At 41.4% G+C, this 25830-nt stretch overlaps 1 protein-coding gene across 2 annotated transcripts; it reads right to left on the bottom strand.

Moving 5' to 3' along the window:
• Positions 1–156: 156 nt before the first annotated feature.
• Positions 157–12363, bottom strand: RFC4 (replication factor C subunit 4). Of its 2 annotated transcripts, XM_059855697.1 has the most exons (10): positions 12102–12362; positions 11449–11527; positions 7023–7102; positions 5750–5869; positions 4749–4892; positions 4336–4456; positions 3781–3906; positions 2126–2206; positions 1108–1224; positions 157–370 (listed from the first exon to the last, which is right to left on the bottom strand). In XM_059855697.1, the coding sequence occupies exons 1-10, from the start codon at positions 12224–12226 to the stop codon at positions 275–277; spliced, it is 1089 nt and encodes a 362-aa protein (XP_059711680.1). In that variant the 5' UTR covers positions 12227–12362; the 3' UTR covers positions 157–274. The 2 variants fall into 2 exon arrangements, with proteins under 2 accessions (XP_059711680.1, XP_059711681.1); XM_059855698.1 differs by lacking the exon at positions 2126–2206 and having other exon boundaries at positions 12102–12363.
• Positions 12364–25830: the final 13467 nt, after the last annotated feature.

Raw genomic sequence — 25830 nt, forward strand, 5'->3', positions numbered from 1 at the left:
AGGACTAATCCTTGTGTCTCTGCTTGCAGCTGATGAAGACTTTAGTATGGATATGCTCACTTCTGATAATTTGTTTGCATGTGTAAGTGCCTAACAATGAACTGCACATTTCATTGAGGAGCATTAGAGTAAAAAATTGAATGAAATACTCCAGCCTCAGGTTTTCCAACTGCAGTGCAGTCCTTTTATTGCAAAAAAAAAACCAGTACAAAAGTACACAGGTCCCTGCTCTGAGAGCCACAGCCACCCCTGGAACAAAGGGCTGCTGGAGGAGTCAGATGTTCTGTGTGAGCTGCTGCATCATAAGGGCACAGAGACTCATCAGCTGCAAGAATTCATCAGCACCATCTGCCAGGCATTTGTCCACTTCCTGAAGAGGAAACAGAGAAGGGAAAACCCTCTAAAAATGGCCATGCTCAAGGCAGCTGTGTCTTGGGGTACAGTGGAGAACAAGTTTGCCAGCTCTTCTCTTAATCAGCACAGATTTCTCCAGCAGCCACATCACATCCCCCTCCAGCTGGACTGGGAACTATCAGCTCTCCAGCCTCCATCTCATCTCCTAGAGGCCACCACATGAAAGCTCCATACACAAAGGGGTGTGGCACTGGCCCTGCAAGCCCCTGCCAGGAGCATCACTGCTGGGCATCCACACCACCTGCCTGGCTGCAGTCACTTAGGCAAAACCTCCACCACAGCTGGCTTGCCTTCTTCATTAAAAATGGGGCAAGTTAATGTATCTCCTCTTTTTTGGAAAGGTGTATTTTATTCACCAGACCAAAAACTTGCATTTTGCAGCTCCTAAGTTGCTTTTAAGTGCTGACTTACTCTCATCTTAATTTTCCCTTCTACGTTATATTAAAAAACCCCAAAACAACCAAACCCACAAACCTCTTGATCGAATCCACTAAACATTATATGGATAACAAATTCACTTAACAAGATTTCAATTCCTTCTTATGAAATTTCTCAGGACAGAAGTTTACATTCTACCAAGAAACATCCAGAACAAAAAAATCACCATGTACTTCTTGGAAGAGACTGTGCAAACAAAAATCAAGCTGTAGAGATTAATCTGTTTTGCTTTTTTTTAACTCAAGCTAGACTTACTGCAAGTTTTTCAACTATGGCAGATTTCTGTTTGTCGCTGTAATCTTCACTCTCCACAATGGTGTCATGCAGCTGGTTTACAAGCTGAGCAACAGCAAACCCCTCATTGATGAGATTCTGCACAGGGAGAGAGGAAAATGGAAGTAATTCAGCAGCAGAAACACTGCAAACTGGAAATGTAATATTGAAAAATTCTGTCTGAACTGCACTGAGAGACTGCACTGAGAGATTGCACTGCAATTTAGTATGGAACTTGTACATTGTAGAGGACAATTCAGTAGCCTGTGCACAGCCCTGCCCTGCACCCAGCCCGACATTGACAGGCTGCACGAGCAAGGCAGGCACAGAGCAGCAGTTTTGTCCAAATGTTCTTCCAGCTTCTGACAATTTACATCTCAGAAATCTTATGAGACATTTAACACATTTAACAACCTCCACTGAACCTGTCCAATCCTATTCTAAATTTAGGAGGGCTTGGCATCCACAGCATCAGATGGCAGTTCCACAGCCTTCACATTTTAAAGGGCCACCGACTTAGGATTTATTTTCTTCATCTGGTCATTGCTAGTCTGAGGAATTGAGAGATCTGTAAGACCAAAGCTTTCTCAATAAAATAAAGCCCATGGCAACTAAAGAGAGCTTAAAAAAAAAAAAAATAGTGCCCAGTTACAAAAGTGTCAAGTATTGAGAATAATGGCCAGTGAAGCCATTTAAGGAGAGAGAACTTAATGAAAACAGAGACATCATTGGTGCAACCTTATTTTTCTGTTCAGCTGAACAGATCTACATCAGTTTAACACAGGAGAAGACCTGAGTCACATTGGTAGGGAAATTTATTTGCAACTTTGACAGCTCTTCCTCAGAAGGGAAAGACTGGGAGTCCTGACTGATAAAAGACACTTCCCAAATGTGCATCCAAACTGACTGAGGCCTAATGTTCCTCAATAGCCTGGGAACAAAGAATTCACAGGGCCTTGACTGAGACAAATATCCAGGCTAAGCACTAAAAGAACTCTACCTTTGCCAGTGTTTCAAGTTTCTCAAAGGAATCACTCTGGCAGCCCAATAACAGTTCATCAATTGTTTCTTTAGGGATTACCTGTAACAAGAAGTGACATTGCTTAATTTCAACTTTGTAAACTTAAAATTGGGGTTGATGATTACAGTAACAAACTGCTCATGGCAGAAGGCATTTCAGGATTTCATTCCTCTACACACCCATCCACTTCTAGCAAGTATGTGTGACAGACTAAATAAATTTTAAAAGTGAAAACTAGGCTGTGATATTTGTACTTTACTGGTGATATTAAAACAAAAACCATAACGTGACAATAGACTGTCAAAGTCACCTTCCTAAATCCAACTGCTTATTCAGGACACTGACTAAGAGGAGGACATTCTTCAACAGTTAGATCAGCCAATGCTTTCTGTACCATTCTACACCTAAACAACACAGCAAATAGTTTTTATTTCCAGTGACAAATGAATGGCATCAAAAAAATGCCCAATGCAACGAGACCAGACAATAAATCAGAAGGAAAAAAGTTGACAGATGCCATTATGTCACTCTGTGCAGAGAAGAGCTGCCCCTTTCCCCCTTCACTCATTGTCACTTCTGTCAGTTGAGTGCCTGGACAGTTTGGTTTCAAAGTTTCTTTATGAAACTTTTGTAATAAGGTCACTCCAGGGTCATGGAAGTTGTGAATGACCAAGAAGTTTTTATGAAGATGTAAAGTTGGGTTCCCTTGCTTTAAATGAGCATTATTCATTCAATAATGGAATGTCATGCTTCTCTTTCTTATCATTACAGTCAATTTCTGCCAGGTTTCAGATGTCTGATATCTATTCAGATACTAACTGGTCTACAGATACACAAAAGTGAACAGTGACTTTACTGTAAAATTGTTTAAAATTGTTCTGTAAATTCTGCACAGCAGCAATTGCCTCTGGTTTCATCAAAGTCAGAACCTCCCAAACCCTACAATGAGCTATGATGGCTGCACCTTCATGGGAAATGTGTCCATCATTAAAGCCCATCTATTTTTCAGCTCCTCAGCTCCTAATCTCACTTCGCCTTCTTCAGGGGTGTTTTGTTGCTATAGGAACACCTTCACACAAGTTTTATTAAACACATTTTCTCTCAGGTTTCTCCCGTGCCTCTCAGTATTACCCATGTCATTCTAGAAAAAAACACTGCTCTTTCATTAAAAAGCAGGATCCCCACAGATCCTTGTCCCTGTCACTGTGAACATTAAGCTGAAAATGAGCTGCTACTGAAAGTCATTTCCCTGTGGAGCTTCCAAACCAATATTACGATGATCTATACTTCTATGCACACATACAGAAAAGCACCAAAAAATGTTCTAATCTACTCTCCCACAAAAAAAAACCCACAGTTTGCATTTATGGGCAGATTATTTCAGCTTCAGTTTAAATTACAAGACTGTTTTACAGTTTTCAATGATTTACAGAAGAAGTCGCTAGAAACCTGCTATGTAATAAGTATACAGAATCAGGCAGTCTTTAAAATTCTGGCAGGCAGTGCATCATTACCATACTGCAATACTAGTGAGTATAGAATCATTTTTTAACCAAACTTTGAGCAATGGCAGATAGAGGTAAGAAAAATGCTTCTCAGAGTAATTCCAGGAGAAACTGTAAGGCATAGCTTACCCCAGCAATTTCAGTGATTATCTTCTCTGTGATCTCCTTTCCACCCATTAGGCGAGTGGCACTTTGAAGAAAAGTAATTGCTTTTCTTAAGTCCCCTTCTGACACTTTAACCAGATATGACACTGCCTGAAAAATAATGTCAGAAAATGCTAAGTGTTCACTGTTAATTAAAATCTAATACACTTTTTCAGCAGTTACTTTAAAACACCAAGTAGTGCATAAAGCAGATTGTCTGAGCCAAGCACAATACACAAGTTACAAAACAACCTCTCTACTAACACAAATGTGTGCTGACAGTTTGAGAAAGAAGCACAGTTCTCAGCCAGTACACTCAGCAGAGAAAAAAAAAATCCCTACAGTTTGGCTTCAGTTTTCTCTGGTGGATATTTCTCTGCTTTTAGGACAACTTAAAATTCATCTCATCTATGGAAGGAGAATAAATTAATTCATATATTTTATTTCATACAATTGAGCAGCCTGGAAAAGTAAGCTGACTTGGCTATGCAATTATGCACTGGATTAAGCAGTAAAATTACATGGCAACCACAAAGTTACCTCATTACTGATTTTCACATGTTCCTTCTCAGAAACATCCAACAGCCTCTGCTGTTGGATACTGTCAGACAAAGGCTTGAAGCGGAATTTGGAGCATCGAGATGTTAAAGGTTCAATTATTCTGAAAGAAAGAAGGACAGGGGTAAAGAATGCATGAGTCAAGTTCTCACAGACAAAGCTAACAAAGGCAGAAAAGGTTTAAAATACCTTAAGGTTTAAATAACTCTAAAACTGCAACATTGTAAAAATTAAAAGTGAAATTTAAGTATTGTTTCAGGCCTGCATGCATATAGTGACACCTCTATTAACTGAAAACTATGAAAATTAGATTTCAACTTTTAAACAGGGAAAAAATAAAAAAGAGACTACAGAGCAGACAGCAAATCCAAATAAGCAACAAATTCCAGGTATACCTGCTGATGTAGTTACAAATAAGACAGAAACGTGTTGTTTTAGACTCTTTTTCCATTGTGCGTCTTAAGGCTGCCTGGGCTGCTGAAGTCATAGAGTCTGCTTCATCCAGGATCACAATTTTAAAAGGAGGACACATTTTACCACTGAAAATTAGAAATTTGTTATTCAGCAGACATTAAATGTACAGACAAAGGAAAAAAAATGAAAAATATACACAGAAAAATCACTGCAAATAGCAAGTAATACTTTATTTAAGCATGTATCCTTGAAACATAGAACAGATTCAGAGGTTCAATCTTTTTAAAATGATTTTTAGATTGAAGACTTAAATTTGTAATAAAGGCAGGGACTGAATTACCATAAAAAGACCAACACTTGAATACTGCAAAAGTCCTCTAAAACACATACTCTAACTGTAAGATGCTTCTTTTAACACCTTATGTAGCCCTTCTTTTTACAGGCTTCCTGATTCCCTAAACTCCCAAGAATACTCAAGAGACCAATTCCAGTACACAATAATGTACTGGAATCAGTCAGGCTGTCTTGGCATGCAGTTTCCTCTTTCCACAGTCCATACACATGGCTTGACCTGCACTGAGCTTCCCATCACCTAACAGCAGAATCCTTTTAGAAATCAATCATCTACCCATGTTGTAGAAATTCCTGCAGATTAGAAGGACTAGAGAAGTAACTTCTGGCACAATTTATCCACAGAAATTTTTCTATGGTAGTCAGACAACCTCTGCAAAAGCAACAACATGTGCCCAAACCCAGAAGTCTTGACCTTGTGGTGTTTTTGCTGTCTGCCTCCAATGATAACAGCAACAGTAAAAATCCTCCTGGGTATTCAAACGCCCAATGTGAAATTCCATGAAGTAAAAGCTCAGACAAAGCACTGTGTTTTGCCAACTTCTGGGCAGCGCTGACCCATCATTTATATTAGAAACAAAAACAACCACATGCTTTGTCCTAAGCAGGAGGGGTTTGATGCAGCACTTACTCTGAACGGCTTCCAGATGCCGTTAGCTGAGCAAAAGCCTTCACCTTTTCCCGAATCACTTGTATCCCACGCTCATCAGAAGCATTCAGCTCAAGGACTCTCTGCCGGAATAAATCAGGCCTGCAAAATTTTTATTGCAACATGTTAGCTGCTAACCCTCATAATGATATGGTATGAAATATAACAATAACCCTTCTGGCTGTTTTGAATGGCAGGGATTATTTTTATCAGCATTACTAAATAACATTGTTAAAAGACACTTAAGTTGAGATCATAAAATGTGAAGTATGAATTTCCATTAGATATTTTTAGAATCTCCTCCCAGGCTACTGAAAACAATGAAGTATAAAATTATATCAGTTAACCAGGAAGAAAAAAAAAAAAGTAGGAAGTTGGCTTCATCTGTTCAGAGCACTAGGTTAAATGCCTTTTTACTTACAGCCCGTGAGCAATGTGAAACAACAAGTAAAATGCCACAATGCAGTCACTAGCAGCACTACCAGAATTAAAGATCCAAACAGTGTAAGACATTCAGTATTCACCTGCAGTACTATACTCCATTTAAAAAAACAAACCAACAATTAATACACTGGATTTTAAATCCTGGGAATTAAGATGGACTCACTATGTGGAGCTGTCTTCCTCCTACTAAAGTAGAAGTGATTCTCTTCAAAAAACAGTGAGTCAAAGATTAAAGATGACAAATGGGATGGGGGAGGTATTAAATTCAGCATTACATTTGATCATAACATCAAACCACCTTCTCATCCATCTTTTGCTTATAGATCACTGAATTTGCTACTCAAAAACTCCCAAATGTTCCAAGTGAGTTAATTAATGTCTACATGCTGAGTTTTAGTCTGAGTGCCAACACTACTTTCCAGACACAATTCAAGGGTGCATAAGAGAGATTAAAAGTCAGACATTTTATGAAATACTTTAAGATCTATGTGTAGCCAACAACTTACTAAATAAAAATTTGAATTCCTTTACAAAGTTTAGTAAATCATATGCAAACCATATTCTTTCCATAGTCTTTGCTAGGGGGTTACATGGCTGCCAATCTGAAGTCCATACTGGTAACAGGAATTGGTGACTTGTGACAGGACAAATGAGAAAGAAATCTCATGTTAGAGCTGAATTAGAATACAAAGATATTCCTGAAAAAGTGCTGGGAACTACCTAAGAGCAGGCTATGACCAAAGGCACTTCATCACATGATTAGGAGACATGTGACAGTTGATTACGCTGAAGCAACTTGATTCTAGCTTACCCAAACAGTTCTCTAGCAGCTGCTAAAATAGTGGAAGTCTTTCCAGTTCCAGGTGGGCCATAGAACAACAGATTGGGAAGCTGAAAAGCAAAGCATCATTTGTAAGAAAAGGAAATAAAAAAACCCACTAACAAGAAAAACTACTGACAATCTGAGCACCCAATAGAACAAAAACTGTCTATTCCTCACAGTAAATAATGGCCAGTCTTTCTCTTTTGGTCTCTAAAGGAGGACAAACAGTTGCTGTTTATAGTACAGTATGAACAAGTGTTATTTGGTGGCACCACCCCACATTCAATTCAAACTGATATTCCAATCTGTATTTATTTTTATATATACACTCCAGGGCATGGCTGAGACCCCTAAAGCCTACAGACCCTATTATTCTGATTGTAGTGACACCCAAATTTATCCAAGAATGGCCTTAAACAGCCTGGGCAATATCAGCAGTGCAGATGAAACCATCCTTTGCTTTCTCAGCTCCCCAGCCTGCCTTGTCCAGCCACGCTGAGGATTCTGTGCTGCCCCCAAGTGCACCGCAGCGAGCACGGGCAGCTCGGGAGCGCCGGGCTGCAGCGAGACAGTGCTGACACAGCCCAACGGCGACCGCGGGGACAGTGCCACCCACTCCCTGCACTGCACCGCCCTGGCAAATTCCTGCACCCATCCAAGCCGTTTTCAAAGGAGACCACTGGCATTTCTTAAAGAAATTAGGTTAATTGATCTTTAAAATAATTTAATTAATGACCTCAGCATGAAAAATACAACTGCATTAAGGAGATATGCTGACACAGGAAGAGCAGCACAGCAAAGACTGCAGCAATAATTTTAGGATGACATTTAGCAGCACAAAGCAAAAATATCTCTCAATTTGAGAACATAACAAAGTACCTGGGACATACCTGAAATTCATTACATGGAATGAAACATAAGCTGATTCTATTTTGTCTGTCAGAGGAGCAGTATAAGCCTGTGTAACATGGTGGTCTGAATTGTGCACTTTTAATGCAGATGCAAATTATTAATACTAACAGGCAATGAGCTGCACACAGTTCAAGTCATCCTTAGACAAGGATAATGAATCCAAACTGAGAAAAGTGATTAAAGGAGTAAAAAGCCTATTTTATGAGAAGTGACTTTTTGAAGAGTTTGATTTAGTTAGCTCAGCAAAACAAAAGCTGAGAGGGAATATGACTGATCTTCATAAATACACTTGAGCAACACAAAGAAAAAAGCTGGCATAAACAAAATCTATACAAGCCATGACTGAATTTTAGCTGAAATCAAGAAGCTTTCCAGCTGAAACAGGAGTGATAGTTTTCTATATTACTATTTCAAGCAACCAATTTTATAAATTATCACTTTAAAACTGCTGTCTTTGACAATAGGGGATGTTCCACTTCTACATTCTTACAACAAGAATCCAAAAGTTCCCTCCAACCAAACCTCTCAGTCTTACTTGATTTCTAGCCCTTAATAAGCATTCTATTTTTAAAGAGTCAACTAAAATTAGATTAGAGAATTCTATGCTGAATATAGCATGTAATGCAGACAGAATGGGAACAGCAAAACCAAAATCATTCAAAGAGCAGACAAACATACAGGAGTACACAACCCATAATCAGAAAATGAAACAGAGACAATCAGTTTGGTAACAAACATCCTGTTTTAACAACTAAGACAAGACACAGTGCACAGACTTAACTGTGTATGCACCTACAAGTAGAGATAGAAGAATTTCAATTTTCAATCAACTTCTAGTAAATAAACGAATTTCAAGTTTTGCCTGCTCTTTCTGCTAGTTTCTCTAATTACTAATAAGCAAACAGCATCCCCTACTTACAAACACCTTTTCAAGTTTAGATACCACAATAGTATTATCCCCTTCTTTTGTGACAGCCAGAGAGATCAAAAGTGTACTGAATGACAGCTGAAAATTCACCAATCTCTGTGCTAGGTTGGCACATTGCAAAGGTAGATGTTTGTGAGGACATTCATAATTTCATGTCTCTGTGCTAATTCACACACTACTGTCCTCAAAAAAAGCACAAGCAGGTAAAAGGATTTAATTAGAATGTTTCCTAATTCCACTACACCACAACATTATCACTGTTTCTGTTTCAACCTCATTTATGCTGGTTTCTCACTGAAGTATTTACACCACTTTTCACAAGCACAACCTAATCCTTTATGTAACCGTGGCAGTATTTTTAAATAAACTGCAACCTGATCTGGTTATCCATTTTTCCTCGCTCGCCAGCAGTAAGGATGATACCTGCAGGCATTACTCTGCTCATGGGAAAGCTACCTCATACAGTGCAAACCTCAGATGCTTTTCCAGAAGTTTCAGTACAAGTGAAGATATAAATTGCAATTATAATCCTACACTCTCTTTTTAGTTATTAAAGTATCATGAAGCAAATGAAAACTAAAGAATACCATGACCGTTGTCAGTTTCTCTGCCAAAAAACAACAAGAAATCAACACTCCTGGCAGACAGAAATCAATTTCTCCAGTTCAAACCCCCTGGGACTCTGCTGTCCCCAGTTTATAACAGGATGATGTGTGCTCTTGCAGATGGAGGTATATTGGCTATAGAGAGTTACAAATCCTGTATTAGTTACAGGGAGTTACAAGTCCTGCTCCATTTAGCAGCTCCCAAATCAAGGCCCACAAATACAGGCCAATTGACAGAGGACTGACTCTCCATTTCCAACACTATGGTTTAAATAAAGCGCATTACTCAAACCTACAGCATTGTCACAGCTGTTTCTTTGATCTCACCAGATCACCAAACTCAGTAAGAACCTCTGCAGTAATGAGTATGTACTGAAGAAAGTACAAGCCACCTCAGAGTTCGATTACACTTTTGTCTGTTTGACAGAATGAGTCCTTTCAAGAAACTAATAAAAATGACTAAATTAAAAAAAAAACCAAATATTTTAAAGAACTTGCATGATTTTATTCTCAAATGCCTTGCTGAGTTTGGGTAGCTATAGCAAAATACAGAGCCCCTAACCATAAGGAGGAATTATAATTGGCCTTTTCTCAGGAGGCCAAAAGTCAACGCAAGTGCACTAGGCTCAGAATCCAAGAAACATTGCTGATCCACAAGCTGTAGGGTTTTAAATAACTGTTGCTGAAAATAGAACTTCCCAACCCATCACCTAAGCAATGTTAGACAACTGATATGTCCAGACAGAATAGGTGGCAGCAGCTCATTTCTCCTTTGCTGTTAACAGTTCCTTCCTAATTACCTCAACTCTATAAATACTGTAATTCAGAAGCATTGCTGTTGAAACACAGATTTCTGGGGTACAACATTACCTGACAAGGTCACATTACAAGAGCATTCTCAAAGCAAACTGAATGTGGAGAAAGGAGCTAAAGAAAGAAGCACAAATCTTTTGCAGTTGTGTTGTACCTGTTTGATTTTGGCTTCATACGCTCAGACAAATAAGGAATGTCTGTTTTGCAAGCTATGATTAAATTATTATTTTCAGAGATAAACAGACTCATATCACTGCAGAGCAAACCAAAACTGCAGCCCATGAAAACAGACAGCTTTTGAAGCACAAGTGGGATTGTCCTGGGTGAGGAGGAAAAAAAGTCTCAGTATGTACAAAAGAAGGAATTGTTTAGATTTGGAAAAAAGCAGAGCCATCTCTTGGCTATGTACTTTATTTCTCCCTTCAGCCCCTTCACTTTCACATCAGCTGCCTTTGGAAGAAATAACCATCAAACATACCAAATATTGAATGCATTTTTATCCAAAAGCAAATGCAAGAGTAAACAAATGCAACTACAAATGCTCTGCTTATCTACTCTCTTAGGACACACAAGCCCACCCTGCAACTGCTATATTTACCTTTTTAAAGCCAAAGAGACTTGGAAACTTTAACGCAAAAAGTTTGGGAATCACTATCCAAGCAGTAGATCTGGCACATACAAATTAAATTTCTCTCATCAACCAAAATTTTTAGTGTTCAGCAGTTTCACAGAAGCACTCCTAGATCACTAAAAATGGCAATTCAGACTTGTCTATGAAAGAGAAACTTTCTCCTCTTGTCTCAACATGAATGTCACAAGTACTAGTGGAGTAGCAGTGTGGAGACAACAAAAGCTTTTCCAGGTTTAAAACTATTAACAAGGAGTTTACTATTTGAGCTTCTCTAGAAAAATTCCAAACTGCATCACGGAACTTACAATTCTACAGTGTTCAGAGGACTGGGAATATAAGAAGCTTTACACATATAGGACAACAGGATAACACACAGGATATACCACGAGGAAGTCACTTAGCCTGTTCATGAAGTAGTACTGTAAAAACAATCACTGCTGAGTGGGAAAAGAGAAATTGTTGTTACCACTGACACAAGTGCCTATTTAAAAATGCTGATTAGGTAGATGTTATCATTACACTCACATCAGCACCCTCCAGGGACTTCTTCAGCACAGCTACAACTTCATCCTGGAAGGCGACTTCATCCACATTTTTGGGACGACTAAATAAAAAGACATTAAATAAAATGTATTAGCTAACAAAGTTTTATAGGAAAGCTGAAATTGAGAAAAAACAACATTTCCCCTATTGATTACATCAGGTACTGAAGAATTACAGTGAATTTTGTAGTTGAAATCAAAATCACAACAGGAAGTCTAATGGCTCTGGTCTCTATTAGTGAAGTGATCTAATTCATCAGGAAGCTGTTTGTCTTTTTCTGTTATAAACACCTGTCTGAGATGTTTTTAAAAGCAGAACTACAATATTTTACCACTTTGTGATAAAGGCTTCTCAAAAAACCAAAGCATTAAATGCATTCATGCACCAAAACACAGCGATGAAACAGCACAGCTTGGCATGGCCAAGACTTCCTGCTCAGTACCAGTCACAAAGGGCACTTACAGCACCTCCCAGCTCTGGAGTTCCCCCAGAACAGGGAAAGTTAAGCTGTTCTCCCCGGTGGGGACACCCACACCTGCGACCCCCTTTTGCTATGGACCAACTACCTGTCAACACCCTCCAGAGCCAACCTCCCCCATCATGGCCAGCCCCCACTGCCCCAGAGCATCCCTTACTATTTCTCCACCCAGGGAATGGGTTTGGTCCTCTTGCTCTCCCCGCTGCTCCCGGCCGCGTTCTTTTCCTTGGCAGCGACGGGCTTGGTGCTGATAGAGGCCGGGCCCTTAAGGAAGGCCTGCATGGCTGTGCCGGGCTGTGCCGGGCTGTGCCGGGGCCCTCACGGTCCCATCAGCCACAGACCCCTCAGGCCCTGCCGGCCCTTCCCGCCAACCCGTCCCGCGCACGGGGCGGGGCCGCTTCCGCCCGCCAACAGCCAATCACAGAGTGCGGCGGCGGCGCCGGGCGGGTAGAGGGCACTGACGTCACTCTGCGCGCGCTCCTGTACCTGAAGGGGCGGGGGTGGGGGGGAGAGCAGAGCAGCGCGCGCGGAAGGCGCGGAGCGGGCGGTGCCTCCAGTCGGCCGCGCGCGCTGCCTCACGATTGCGCCTCCCCACAAAGGCCCCCGAGCGTGAAATGAAGAACAAAAAGACCCCCCCGCCCCCCACCAAAAAAGAACAAGCGCTGCACAAGAGCGAGCAGGGGAGGGACCTCTCTGTGCAGTGGGACCTTCTGCGGTCCTGAGACAGGGCCTGCTCCCTTCCCTTGACGGCTGAGGTGCTTCTGGGTTCGCTGGAAGCGCCCCCGAGTGAAGTGAAAAGAAACCCAGGAGAGCCCGAGGCCGGGCAGGGCCTGTCCTGGGACAGACATTTCCTTCATGGGCATCGGTGCTCAGACCTGCTCCGGCCCGCGCTGCTGCCGCGCGAACAGCTCCCCCAGGTGTGCAGGCTCAGGGGTATTGGTGATGGAGTGAAGCGAAAGTCAATCCTTTGTGTCTTCCCATTATTTCTAATGACACCCATCACAGCTAAGCCAGGGAAAAAGTAAATTCAGGAGTGTGATTGATGTGACAGATCCCTTTAAATGACAAGAAAACATCCTGGTAGATGTGGCAGTCGTGATGAACGCCCACATTTCCATGTGCTGGGTGGCTGGAGCTTATCCTTCCAATTACACACCAGCTTTGTGGGTAAAAAAATGGAAGTATTTCTGCTACCAGCAGAATTGTATTGTGTTGTGAACAAGTTCACAAGGTAATACTGTTAGAACAAGTTGTGTTATTTAAATTGTTGTTCAACCTTGAAGTTACCCCTTTCCGTCTTACCCTGTATTTGTATCCCTTTCCATCATGCTCTGTATTTGTACCCCTTTCCGTCTTACCCCGGAGCTGTATCCCTTTCTGTCGGGAACCACTTCCCCTGCTCCCAGAAGGACTTGCACCCAGGCTGAATTTAATGAGAGGCTGTTGGTACTATATGAACCCTCTCAAAAACAACAAACCAGCACATAAACTGATTTTAATCCAGCAGAACCACACAAAATCACCCACCATTGACCACAGCCAGATTCCGTCCTGTCACCATAATTTAAATAGCACCCAGCTTGGATGACACCCGTAAGCTACGAGCCAACATCATCTTCCTAAGGAGTCTCATGAGGATGGAAGCCCCAGCTCTGCTGAGAAACAAAGCTGCACTTCTCCTCCTCAGTGTCATCCAGTGGGAGCATCTGTGGTGTGCGCAACCCCTTGGGTTCCCCACCCAGAGGTGTCTTTAAAAAGGCCTTTTTAATGGAGCTGGTCTCCTGGCCCTGTTTATCTCATATTGTGTGGCTGCAGATGTTTTGCTTTACGGTTTTCTCTTGGCTACTCTTGGCACGAGACACAGACAGAGTGGCCTGGGAAGCTGCAGTAGTGATCCCCCAGAATAGACCCTGTGGAAGTGAAAAGAGACTGGAAATGGTCTCTATGGCAACAGAAGAACAGCCTTTGGAAAAAGAGATGTAGGAAAAAATGTAGGCAGAAAATACATAAATCTGTCAGTGAGTCAAACCTGTAATTCGTGTCTGGGCAATTTTAAATAAGTTGTTTCCTTTCATCTGGCATTCTTCTATTGAAGAATGAAATCCATATTGTAGTCTTAGCAAGAAATGCCCACACATATAATTACTGAAGTTGTTTTGTTCTAGATGAAAATGCAATGATTTTTTTTTCCTACTGTGATTATATTTGGTACTTCCAAGTCATGGTAACAAATGATTTCTGAAATCAGTTTCTTTCTGCAGCTGTATAAAGCTTTGCTGTCTTTTTGAAGCTTTGTTCTATTTGTTGGTCTCTATTCAATCCACTCTCCTTAATGGGGCCACCTCAAATTACCTTGCATTTCTCATTTTTTCATCTCTGGATGAGCCTGAGATTCAATTCAACACTGGAATTTACCTTCTGCTACATTAACTGAACTTCAAAAAACAACTTTTAGTTTCATTACCTTAAGAAAAGTTTAAAATTCCAGAAAGGAATAATGAAGCCCAAGTATCTCTCTCTTTCTCCTTGTTTTTTTCTCTCTCTCCCTCAAATATATTAGGACTGAAAATTGTACTTCCTCTATTCTGGTGCATTCAAACACCATCTTAAGATCCAACCGATCCAACTCTGTTACCATGTCCTCTCATTTGCTTCTGTCTGGCATTTTCCATGGAAAGATTGTTTTTTACACCAGCCATGTCAGTGCTCTTTGAGCTGACCTAAATGGAGACCCTTCCTAGTTGCTGTGATTTAACCTCAGCCAGTAACTAAATCCATGCAGTCCTCGCATACTTCTGTCCCTCTGATGGGATGGGGAGAAGAATCAGAAAAAAAAGTAAAACTTGTGGGTTGATGTAAGAACAGTTTAATAATTGAAGCAAAGTAAAATATAATAATAATATTGAGATAACAAGAAAAATAGCAATAATAATTGTAATGTAAAGGAGCAAGTGAGAAATAAATCCCCAGATAAGTGATTCACACAAAGCTGACTGGTGCCCAGCCCATCCCTGAGCAGTGATCACTCCCCGCTGTTTATACACTGGGCAAGACATTCTGTGGCATGGAATATCCCTTTGGCCAGTTCAGGTCAGCTGTCCCAGTCATGCTCCCTCCCAGATTTTTGTGCCTCTCCTCATTAGCCATGGGACACTGTAAAGTCATTGACTTTGGGTGAGCACCACTTGGCTACAACCAAAGCATCAGTTTCCTATCAGCCTTATTCTCACACTGAATCCAAAATACAGCATTGTACCAGTTTTGAAGAAGAAAGCCAAATCTATCCCAGCTGAAACCAGGACACCAGTGTTATGTGAGTCATTTGCAGATGTACAGCCACAGAATGAAGGTTCAAGAGCTCATCTGACAGAAAACCAATGTGTCAGGAGCTAGTGACAGTAGCAGGGCAGGAGAATTGATTAGGGGGAGGACATTTGTCTTTATAAGTTACTCTGCCTGCTGCCCTGGAGACCTCCCCATGCCTCCATCAATCTAGACCTCCAGTCAGTTGACATGAAAGCTTCCTAGGAGATAAGTGCAGGGATTTTTATGCTGAAAGTGGACAAGTGGCTTCCTTAAAATAAATTACTTAGAGTTCATAAAAGTAAGCTGGGCCTAAAAGTTACAGAATCACTTCTGTTCACCAGCTTTGTCTAAAATCCAGGCTTTGTTTTAAAAGAGGAAAGAGTTGAAAGAAATGAATGCAATAAAAATAGGCGTATGGATTTTTGTAAAAATTTAACAGCAAACATTTATCTCCTAATTCTTAGCATTGGAAGACATCTGCCAGAATTATGTAAGCAACACAGAGCAGACTGGCACTGGAGGTTTTCCCTGTCAAAGCTCCATAAACAAGAGAAGGTTCAAAGCAACATGGCAAAAAGGTATCAATGGGCTTCTTTCACACACACACACACACCCCCCAGATATGAAAACTCGGACAGCATTTGTTTCAGCTTAGCTTAGGTAACTGTAGGATATGATCACTGCATAAGAATTCATGACTAAGGTGGATACTGCAAATCGGAAAGTATCCCTTCCTTCTCAAGATGCAGGAATTGCTTCAGATTTAAAATCAAAAGAAATAGCTTTTTTCACACAATGTATATTTAAATTGCAAGCTTTATGACCATCAAAATTATAAGTAGATTAAAAAAAATTTAGACAGATTCCTGAAGAAATAGAGTATTAAATATTATCAGTCTAATGCAGACTTAAGTTCAGAAAGTCCCTGAACCTTAAGTTTCTGAACCCTAAGTTCAGAAAGTCCCTGATGTCAGATCACTGCAATCTGACAGAGAAATAATGGAGAGGGATAATCTCTTTAAGTGTCCTGTTTCATGTAATCTTTCCTAAGGGTTTGTTAATGGTCCTGCTCACAGATGGGCCACTGCCCCAGCCTGTGTCAGGACAGTTGTTCTGGAGCACAGAAAGCGAATGATTGATGTAAATGATGTTGACAAAAAGGTTTGTGATTGGGAAGGAAGACTGAGAGGAGCAGAGAATTTTGCTAAAACTGGTGTTGTGTCTTCAGTGGCCTTTTTTTTTTTTCAAAATAGATTTTACAATGAGATGTGCTCCTTTTCAAATAGCTGAAACAGCATCTGAGGCAAAGCAGGTCAGACTTTGCAGAGCTTAGGTGAGAGGCTAAGTGTGAGGGTAGAGCTTCAGGGGTTGCCAGGGGAGCTTTGTGTGGAGAAAAGTGTTCCTGCGAGTTTTGGCAAAGAAGCCCAGATTTGTCTCAGGAGCTGACCAAGAGGCCAGCAGAAAGCCAAGAACAGCAGAGAAGCCCCAGCACTGTGACTCTCTTAAAAGCCAAGCAAAAGCACTGTTGGCTGAAGTCTTCCAAATAGAATAAAAGTAAGAAAACTTAAAATATGGAGTGCTATTTTCCTTTACTATGTGACTGATGTTCCAGAAAGGAAGCAGCGCTCTGGGTGCCTTTTTTTTTGTGTGAATCAAAGAAGTATCTGACTCACTTAACAGTTTCTTCTGCTAATGGAAATGTGCTGTGGTTCTGAGGTACTGCCATAGCCCATCAGAAGTGGTGACAGTGTAATTACCTTTTCCAATTGTGTGCCAAAAGTGTTCTAGTTCTTCACAGCAAGTAACAGAGCCACAGTCTTTGATACAGAGATCTGCCAGTCTAGAGACAAAGGGGGAAAGGGTATGATATCAAAGTAGTACCAAAGTTTTCAAAGGAAGAAACTTGGTAAAGGGATTCTAAACTTCTCTGTTATTCCATCAGCCTGCCTATTTTTCTGCTATGGAATTGTCTTCAGGTGTCCTCTGTATAAGAGAAGATTGTAATCTTGTTCTGGAAGGAGATTTTCATGAGAAAGTAAAAGATGGGTGAGTTTGTAAAGGTTATGTAGGACTGGGAAAATTGAAATAATCAAGACAGTGAAGAAGATAGGCTAGTTTCAGGGATGGATCTGTTTCAATTCTCAGTGGTCCTTCAGGCTCAGTTGGCCAAGTGTTTTTTTAGTGACAGAAGGAACATATATAGCTTAATAAGATGAAAAAGGAGAAAATAGCTTTTTTTTTTCCACTTTGAGAGTTTCCCCTTATACTGGTCAGGCCATAGAGTCTTATAAACAATTTTTGTTAGCAGTGTGCAATTTACTGCTTACTAGAATTGCTTACAATGCTTTGGCCTCAGATGTTTGATTCAGGATCTAATAAAGAGCTGGTGATTTGTCAGGCTGTCACTCTATAGAAAAATCAAATTGTTTTGCCTGTTGGCCATCATCTTAGCAGTGGAACCATGGTGTTTTCACAGCCCCTGATTCTGTTTTCAGTGAGATCCCTGCCTGGAATGTAAATCATCATCCTCTGTACCTCTACCACATGTTTATCAACAAGGGCTTTTACCCTTCAGAGGAGAAGTCAGTATTTGTTGTAAAAGTACTGGCTCAATTTCACAAAAAAATTTCCAGCACTGGAAATTGTTACCATCCCATCAATAGACTAAGTTACTTCAGCAACTTTCAACCATTCCTCAAGTGACAGATACAGGGCTTTCATTTCTCTGTGTCTCCAAGAGATCCCTTTAGTCTAGGCTTTTATTTTTTCCCTTTCTGAGCTTGAGTTTGTGGATCACCCATGCTTTTGCAATATTTTTGACTTCCATCCAGTGGCTCTTCCATTTGGGAATTTGTAATGGCAATATACTCAATGAACAGTAGCCTTTTTCTAATGCAGGCACCATTGAATCTGGGCAAAGAAATCATCCTGTAACTGGTAAAACTAATGGAGTTTGCTATCCTATGGCTGTGTCCTGCTCCCCAAAACCTTCCCACCAAAATTCCCCCTTTTTAAAAGTTTGTTATCACTCCCATCATAAGGGAGGTTCAGCACCATAACTTGGACTGAATCCCATTTAACCTTGGACTGATCCCATGTAACCCACCCTGCAGTTTAACCCACCTGGGCAGGCAGCAGCCAGGATTAATTAGTGAGTCCCTACTGCATCCTTTCCCCCTTTCAGACTTTGTGCACCTGGCTGAGTTTCGGTGAACCTGTGAGAATTCCTCTCTCCTGAACTGGATTGCAATTGACTGACAGGTTCAAAAGCTATTGAAGGTGTGCTGGAAAGCTAAAAAGCAGATTAACATAGCAAGAACAAATAATAAGAGAAAAGGGATCTTAAAATAGCAAATATTCACAAATCTGCAGTTACTGATGCTGGATAACAATGTTGGTGTAAGAGCATATGGTCTTAAAATAGCTGAGAATTAATCTAGCTGGAGACAAAAGCTCTTAGTTATCCTTGATGTTCTTGAACAGCCTTGCTGTAGGAGTAGTGAGAGCAAATAATCTACTCTGTTTTTCAGTGCATTTACTTTATGAATGGGCTTATACAGTGTCTGTGCCTGCAGAAAAAAAAAAAAAAAAGAAAAAAAATTTTAAGTGTCTGGAAACATGATGTTTTTTTAGTGCCATGTTCCTACCTGCCATCTGTGACCCTTCAAGAAAAAAATAAAGCATCCCAGACCTTTCAAATCCCTCAAAAAAATTATAGCTAGATGTCAGTCTGTTTCCCACATACTTTTTTTCCCCCAATGATGCCATCTCTTCCATGGTTGGGGAAATCCTTTTAACATAAGTCAAGGTCTTTGCAGTTTGGCCTTTACTGCCTAGATAGGCAGTAAAATTGGATCTCAGAAAAAAAATGGCTTTTGCTTTAATCCTGAAATGTTGCCTGGTGGGTGGCTCTGAAGTCATCCTTCTCATGTTTTCAGACAGATTTGCTGTTAAACTAACTGAACAGAAAGAACTATGCAAGGAACCTCTTGGCATAGTTGGTCAGTCATCCAAAAATGAGGATAACAGCACAGGTACTCAGACGGGTTTTTAGGTCAGCCAGCTGATTATAGGATTTTATCTTCACAGAGGTAAACCTTTTTGCAACACCAGAGCAGCCTCACTGACTGTACTCTAAGATCTGACAAGGCCACAGGGGTATTTTACAGCTCCATCTTTGGGCATACATGTTGTCAGGGTCTTCGTGCTTGGAAAGGTGGACTTAAGCAAAACTCTATGGATGGGTAGGGAATCTGTATTTAGAGCTGAATTAATTCTGTTGGAATTGAATAGATCTTGCAGGCAGCTGCACCCTGTCTGTTTTGTTTCTTCCATTTTAGGTGTGCAGTAAGTTTTCTGTTTCTGGAATTACCTTGTGTGGAGTTTCAGGTAGGCTTCTGAGGATAAGGTGCAAAGAAGGATGGAATGGAGACTTACAAGTCCCTGTCTCGTCCTGCCCTTTCTCACTTCCTTGCCTGCCTTACTCTCCCTGTTCTCGTAGGGTTGATGAAGCTTTCCCGTTGCCCCACGGCAGCCACGCATCCGGGCAAGGCTGGCACCCGTGGGCAGCTGCTCCCCACAGACCTGCTCTGGCCACTGAAGGCCACTTGTGCCTGCCTTCCCACGGGCACGGCTGAGCTCCATAGCCACGATCGCAGGTGAGCGAGCCCTGCCCGGCACCCACAGCTGATTAATTCACCCTGCTTGTGCAGGTGCAGCTGGAGAGGCTCCTGTGGGCTCAGCGAGGATCCCGGGGATCCTGTCCGTGCAGGTGGAGCAACAAAGCCTCTGGCCACAACGCACGTAGAACGCCCCCTCCCCCTCCATGGAAGCGGTGGCCCCGCAGGCAGGGGCTTCTAACAGGGGGTGGGAGGAGGGTCTCTGGAGACATTGCGGGGTTCCACTCAACGACAGCCTGCAAGGCACTCGGGCCCCAAGGGCCGAGGTTTAGCATCGGAGGCTGTGTGCGTGTTGTTCTCCGCTCCCAGGCACGCTGGTGAAGGGAGCGTCGCAGAGCAGCTGCGGCTGTTCGAGCTCTCCTGCCAGCTCCACTCCTCCCGATGCCATTCCTACCTCCAGGATTTTTCCCTGACTCGCAGCATCACCATCCAAAAGTCTCCCTGGAGGAAGGTATCTGCTTGCTGGTTTGTCTCTTTATCCTTTGCCACATCCGCGGGAGAAGGGAGGAAAAAAGCCATAAGCAATCAACTCGTCTGCTTTCCCCCGCTTATATATTTCCCCCCTCCTGCTCCCTTCCTTCCGTCGAGGGGGGATAAAGACCCCGTCTGGAAGGAGCTTTTCAAGGTCCATGCATGGAAGGCAGCAAATTGGAAGAGGTGAGCAGCCGAGAGAAGATGTGAAAGCTGGAAGGGCCGTGCCGTGGGAGTGGTCCTTGCTTTGTGTGCAAGTGAGGCAGTGAGTGTGCAGCCTCCCACTCTGGGTGCATCTTTTTTTGGATGCTGTGTAGTTCCCTGTGTGAAATGCTTTTTTGGCTAAAAGAGGAAGAGATGTCACATCAGGAGCTCACCCAGCGACTGACTACGGTTATCACCCATGTGGGTAAGGCATCTTTATTTTTCTTCTTACTACATTTGTGTGGATTTGGGGGCCCTGTTCCCCTAGGAGGTACTGATGTCTTTGTGTGACAATATCACACCTGTGTGTGAAATCGGAGCCATCAGCAGACTGCGAATCCCCGGCTTTGGGCAATTACACAGCCTTTTATTGATCATTAGTTTTTCAAGCGTGTTTTCTCTGAAAAGCATGAACAGGAAGAGCAGCGTGTCCTACCTGTGAAGTGATCTGTGTAAAATACCCGAGCACAGTTCATGCAGGGAGGTGGTGGAGAAAAGGGGGTGTGGGAGGATGCTGGAGCAACGGCAGCGCTAATGTGCTGTGCATTTGCTTGTGATACTGGAGTAGCAGCCCATTCTCAGAGAATCTTTTCATGGCCTTTGCTGCTTCAGGATTTCTGGAAGGTGCTAGGACAGGGACAGGATCTCAAAAGCTTTTCTCTCTGTCAGTCTTGATTTTACTGTTTCTAACATTCAAATGCCAGTGAATACAGGTGAGGCCCTATGGTTTGCAGTGACATCCTTATGCATCTGAGCTGGTACCCACCTGCTGGCATTGGGGACTGCACGACCAGGAACTGAGGAACCTGAAACTAGCAAGACAGTAGGAGATGCTGGTGATTAAAATATCAGCTGAGAAAAGCCTTTGTGACCCTTTTTTGTTACCTACTGTTGAGTTAAAGCAGATTACAGCTGTGTTGCATCACATAAAGAGAACATTTTTAGTTGAATTGCATAGGAGCAAATTTTATAGCTGTCAGTGTTTGCAATGGATTGTATGCTATGAATGCCAAATATGTTGTACAGGTTCCTGAAATGCCTTTGTCACTGGCTTTGTTCAATCTGTATATGAAAGAGAGTGTGGCCAAAATTTGGCTTTTAGAGAATATATAAGTAAGATTTTTAGACCAACATTATTCTTTGGTTTAATATTAGCTATGGCAGCTGAACTAAGTTTAATAGAGCACATACAATCGGTATCTTGACTAAAGAAATAGCACAAAAGCAGATTCGAAGTCAATAAAATATTTAGGACCAGGCCCCATCTCTCCAAAATCTTTTCCAGGATAACCTCATCAGGAGCTTGGTGTGGGAGAGAGTATGATTGCCAGGAGAGCTTGCAGCAGCAGGCTCTTTGACCCAGTAATGCCAACATGAATTTCTTTGCAATTGTGCAAATTCAGATTGACATCAAGTCACATGAATTCACATTTTTTTAATGAAGATTTGAAATTCAATATGAGGCATATCCTTTTTTTTTTTTTTTTAAATTAGTATTTCAGGAGAGCCAAAAATATTTGTATGTCTTCTGGTTTTCTTGTTAAACTCAATGCAGGTCCCATCATCCATGTTGAGGATTCTCCTTGAAATCAGAAGGGATTTGTTAGAGGTAATAGAGCATTATATTACCTACTGTGTAATATACTATTGTCTAATAGAATGTCATTCTGGGCACTAGAAATGTTGGTGTACCTTTCCCCTGCTCTCTGCTGAATCAAGAGAGGTTTCTGGGTCATGAGGCTGATGCTAGAGAGTCTTATTGGTTTCCTGGGGGTCACCCTGCAGGCCAGTCCTTGAGAGAGGAGTGAAGGTCACGGATCGTGGTGTTTTATCCATTCCACACTGAGGCAGGAGCCTAGCTGTTCAGCTTCCATCAAGGAAGGATAATCCCACCATTTTCCCCACCATTTGAAACCTACAAATCAGACCCCACTTGTGGAGTCTGCCTGCCTTTTTGTAGGAAGAGTTCATTTTTTATTGAATCATGTAAGTGGCAAAAACAGTTGTGCAAAAATGAAAGAAAGGAATATCAAAATATTTGTTACTGGCTGAAGGAAAAATGTTTCTTCCAAACCTATCATGATGATGCACCATATTTATGAATCATATGTAGTAACATGGGTGCCTTAGCTGAATCAGCAGTAGCTTATTGGTCAAATAATTCCTGGGAAGCTGCAAGGATCTCTTCTATGTTCATTGGGAATCTTTACAGCTCAAACAAGAGAAAGGGCTCTCAGCCTTAGCAAACTGAGGGGATCCCTCGCCATTTATTGTGTTTACTATTTTTACAACTCTCACCCTCATATTGCCACTTGGATTGTGGGATTCAAACTCTCTATAATGTAGCCAGCTCTTGGTTGGGAGTGCAACTCCCAGCTCATCCAAGAGCAGAAGGGAAGAAATTTATTCACAAAATTTCAAACAAAAAATGTCAAACAAGAACTTTATGGGAATGTTAAAAAGAAAGACCTTTACATTTTCAATAAAACCTTTATAGGATCATTTGGGTCTGTGTGAAGTAATGACACACCATTTTATTTTTTACATGTCAATAAGAGTGTCACAGAATTAATTGCCTGGGGCTCAACTTATCTGTCCTGGGCAAAAGCTTTCATCCCTCATTAGCTGACTCATGTTGTGTTACACAGTTCATGTGCTAGCAGAAAAAGCTTCTTATCCTGCTACAGATTTCATACATACAGTACCTGCCTCACCTGAGTCAAAATCAAAGCTTTGAAGGTATTTTCCTGCTCCACAGTAGGTCTCTTACCTTGGTACTTTTCTAGTACCAACCTGCACAGTAGCACATCTTCACAGAGTGTAAAACAACAGAGGACCAAACTAGATCTTTTATGTAGCTCTGTGCTCTCTCAGCCTCCCTGGGATTATTCCTGACTGTCCTGGTGTGGATGAGGTAATGGGAACACCACAGGTGCCTAGGACAGGAGTAGTTTGTGAACGCTAGCAGCCTTTCTGCTTACTATCTGAGATTTAGCAGCAACACTACCCAATCTTGTTACCAAAACTGCGTCAAGAGTCTTTTTTTAATTTACCCTACTTTCATTGAACTTGTTTGTTGGGAGGTGTTGGGAAACACTCATCAATTTTGGAAAAAGCGTGTCCTTTGGGTAGGTGGGGAAGTGGCAGCTCTTCTATGGTGGGGAGGGAAGAGCTTTGCAGGGTGACACGCCTGGTGCCGACGGCAGGATTGTTTCGCTGTGGGAACATGTACAGCTCTTCCAGCCTGCAAAGCCCACAGGACTAGGCTTTTGTGCTCTCACTACCCACCCACACTTGGCAGTTGGCCCCCAGAAATCTGATGCCAGCTTTGCTATGTGTGGGCAACGTTCTGGGCACAGCTGTGCACACAAGCACCTCCACCCAGTGCCCCATTTTCTGCAGATTTTTTTCTTAAAATGATTTTATGATAGGATGGAGCTGCCAGAACCAATGTGAGCTGTCTCAAAAGGTCAGCAGCTTGGCTCCTCTCTTGCCAATAAAGAATTCCACAGCACATGGGAGATGGGGTTTTGTTAGAGGCTCCCCATAATTCTCAAAGAAGTTGTAAGAGTTCCTCCCCTTTGAGTGTTAACTGGACCCAGATGAGTTGACTGTCAGTGTCCCTGGTAGGAGATGCACTGATGTGAATTTGTAGAAAGCACTACATTGCACAAATGTTACATACAAGAAATAACCCATACGTTCGTGTCAGCTTTCATCTGATTTTACACATTTGTATTTCCCCAGTCTCTCATTTTATGAAAAAAAATAAACAGAAAGGAATTTAAACAACTTGATGGAAATCAAAAGGAAAGTCACTGAATGAATTTAGTTTAGGATTGACACCTCTGGACTTAAAATTCCTATCTGTTAACCATGGTATATCAATTCCCATCACTCTTGGCTTAACCACCAGAGTTGAGGAGCGGTGTAAAATACCTGTGTGTGTGTGTGTGTGTGTGTATGTGTGTGTGTGTGTGTGAAGAGAAGATGTGTTATAATTTGGGGCAGGAAGTAAAGGATGATACTGCATCCACCTGACTGTGTGAGAGGAATTTAGGTCAGCAGAATGGAATAACCCAAGTTGGCACTTGTCCAAGGCCAGTGGCTAAGCATCACAAGTCACAGAATCTGCTTTATGCTACAAAGCCACAAATAATCTAATATGTCACAGCTGGACAGACAATTGCAATGTTTCTGATATGTGTCTGTGGATTTAAGGACACAAAAAAGGATATTTTAGGAAATTAACTTTTGAGATACCATATCAAAAGCCTTTGCTACTCCTATGCAAAGGCATAATCAAATCAAATTCCTCTGCTACATAAAATTCTTTCCTTTGTTTTAGAGCACTCATGCATTTCAGGAACTCTTTTTGAACCACAGATTCTGTGTCTCTGTCCTACTTAGGGATTTCTGGTGCACAGCAAGTGGAAAGTTGTCTTTCCACTGACCACAGCACACCAGATTTCTTCACCCAAAATAACATACAGGCATGGTAGGAGCATCTGTCACTGCATTCCCAATAAAATATGACAATAGAAAACTGCAGAAATTGGTTTGCTAAATTTACTTGAGATGTCATGCTTATGAGAAATGGTAGGTTAAAATTTCCCCATTAACCTACTTCTATAAAAAAATTGAGCTTTGATCATATTATCTGCATCTTTATCTCTGTTCCCCAGTAAAGCTTTTGAACTGTTGGCCAATTTTTAGCAAACTTGGTGAAGTGATAGAGATCAAAAATATTGAATTAATGCCAAGTATAAAAATAGTATCTGAAGAGAAAGATGAAAATAGTGAAGACAAGGGAAATAAGCTCATTCTATTAGACCTCAGAGATTCTGTGTGTGAGGGTGGAATGTGGGAAAGGAAAGATAATAGCAACTTATCTTTTTTAGTTTTACAGCTTAAAAAAGCTACTTGTTTACTTTTTTGTTCATAGATTGGGGTTATTAATTTTACCCCATTCTATATGGCCTATTCCATGCAGCTGTTTCATGGGAAGCTACTTAATAAAACTGTTTAAAAGTGTTTTGCTAATGCTGCAAATTTTGTATCTATAAAAAGTGGAAACTAAGCTCTCAGAGGAATCCATGAAAAATGTGCAGATATACGTGGTGCACTTTCCAAGATGTAGAATATTGCAAGTACCACAGACTTGTTTAAAGGCCACATTCTAATCTGGTTTGCAGAGACATTATCAGAAATAAAGATTATAAGAAA

Source organism: Haemorhous mexicanus, chromosome 10, assembly GCF_027477595.1.
Source record: "Haemorhous mexicanus isolate bHaeMex1 chromosome 10, bHaeMex1.pri, whole genome shotgun sequence".
In the NCBI taxonomy this organism is placed as follows: Eukaryota; Metazoa; Chordata; class Aves; order Passeriformes; family Fringillidae; genus Haemorhous; species Haemorhous mexicanus.

Bases quoted from the DNA above. Each gene is read 5' to 3' on its own strand.
- RFC4 (XM_059855697.1), bottom strand. From the start codon at position 12,226: ATGCAGGCCTTCCTTAAGGGCCCGGCCTCTATCAGCACCAAGCCCGTC. The intron at 4,893-5,749 runs GTAAGTGCTGCA...TCTAATTTTCAG, and splicing joins GCATCTGGAAGCCGTTCAGA to TGGTAAAATGTGTCCTCCTT. The intron at 4,457-4,748 runs GTATACCTGGAA...TCTTTCTTTCAG, and splicing joins ATTTGTAACTACATCAGCAG to AATAATTGAACCTTTAACAT.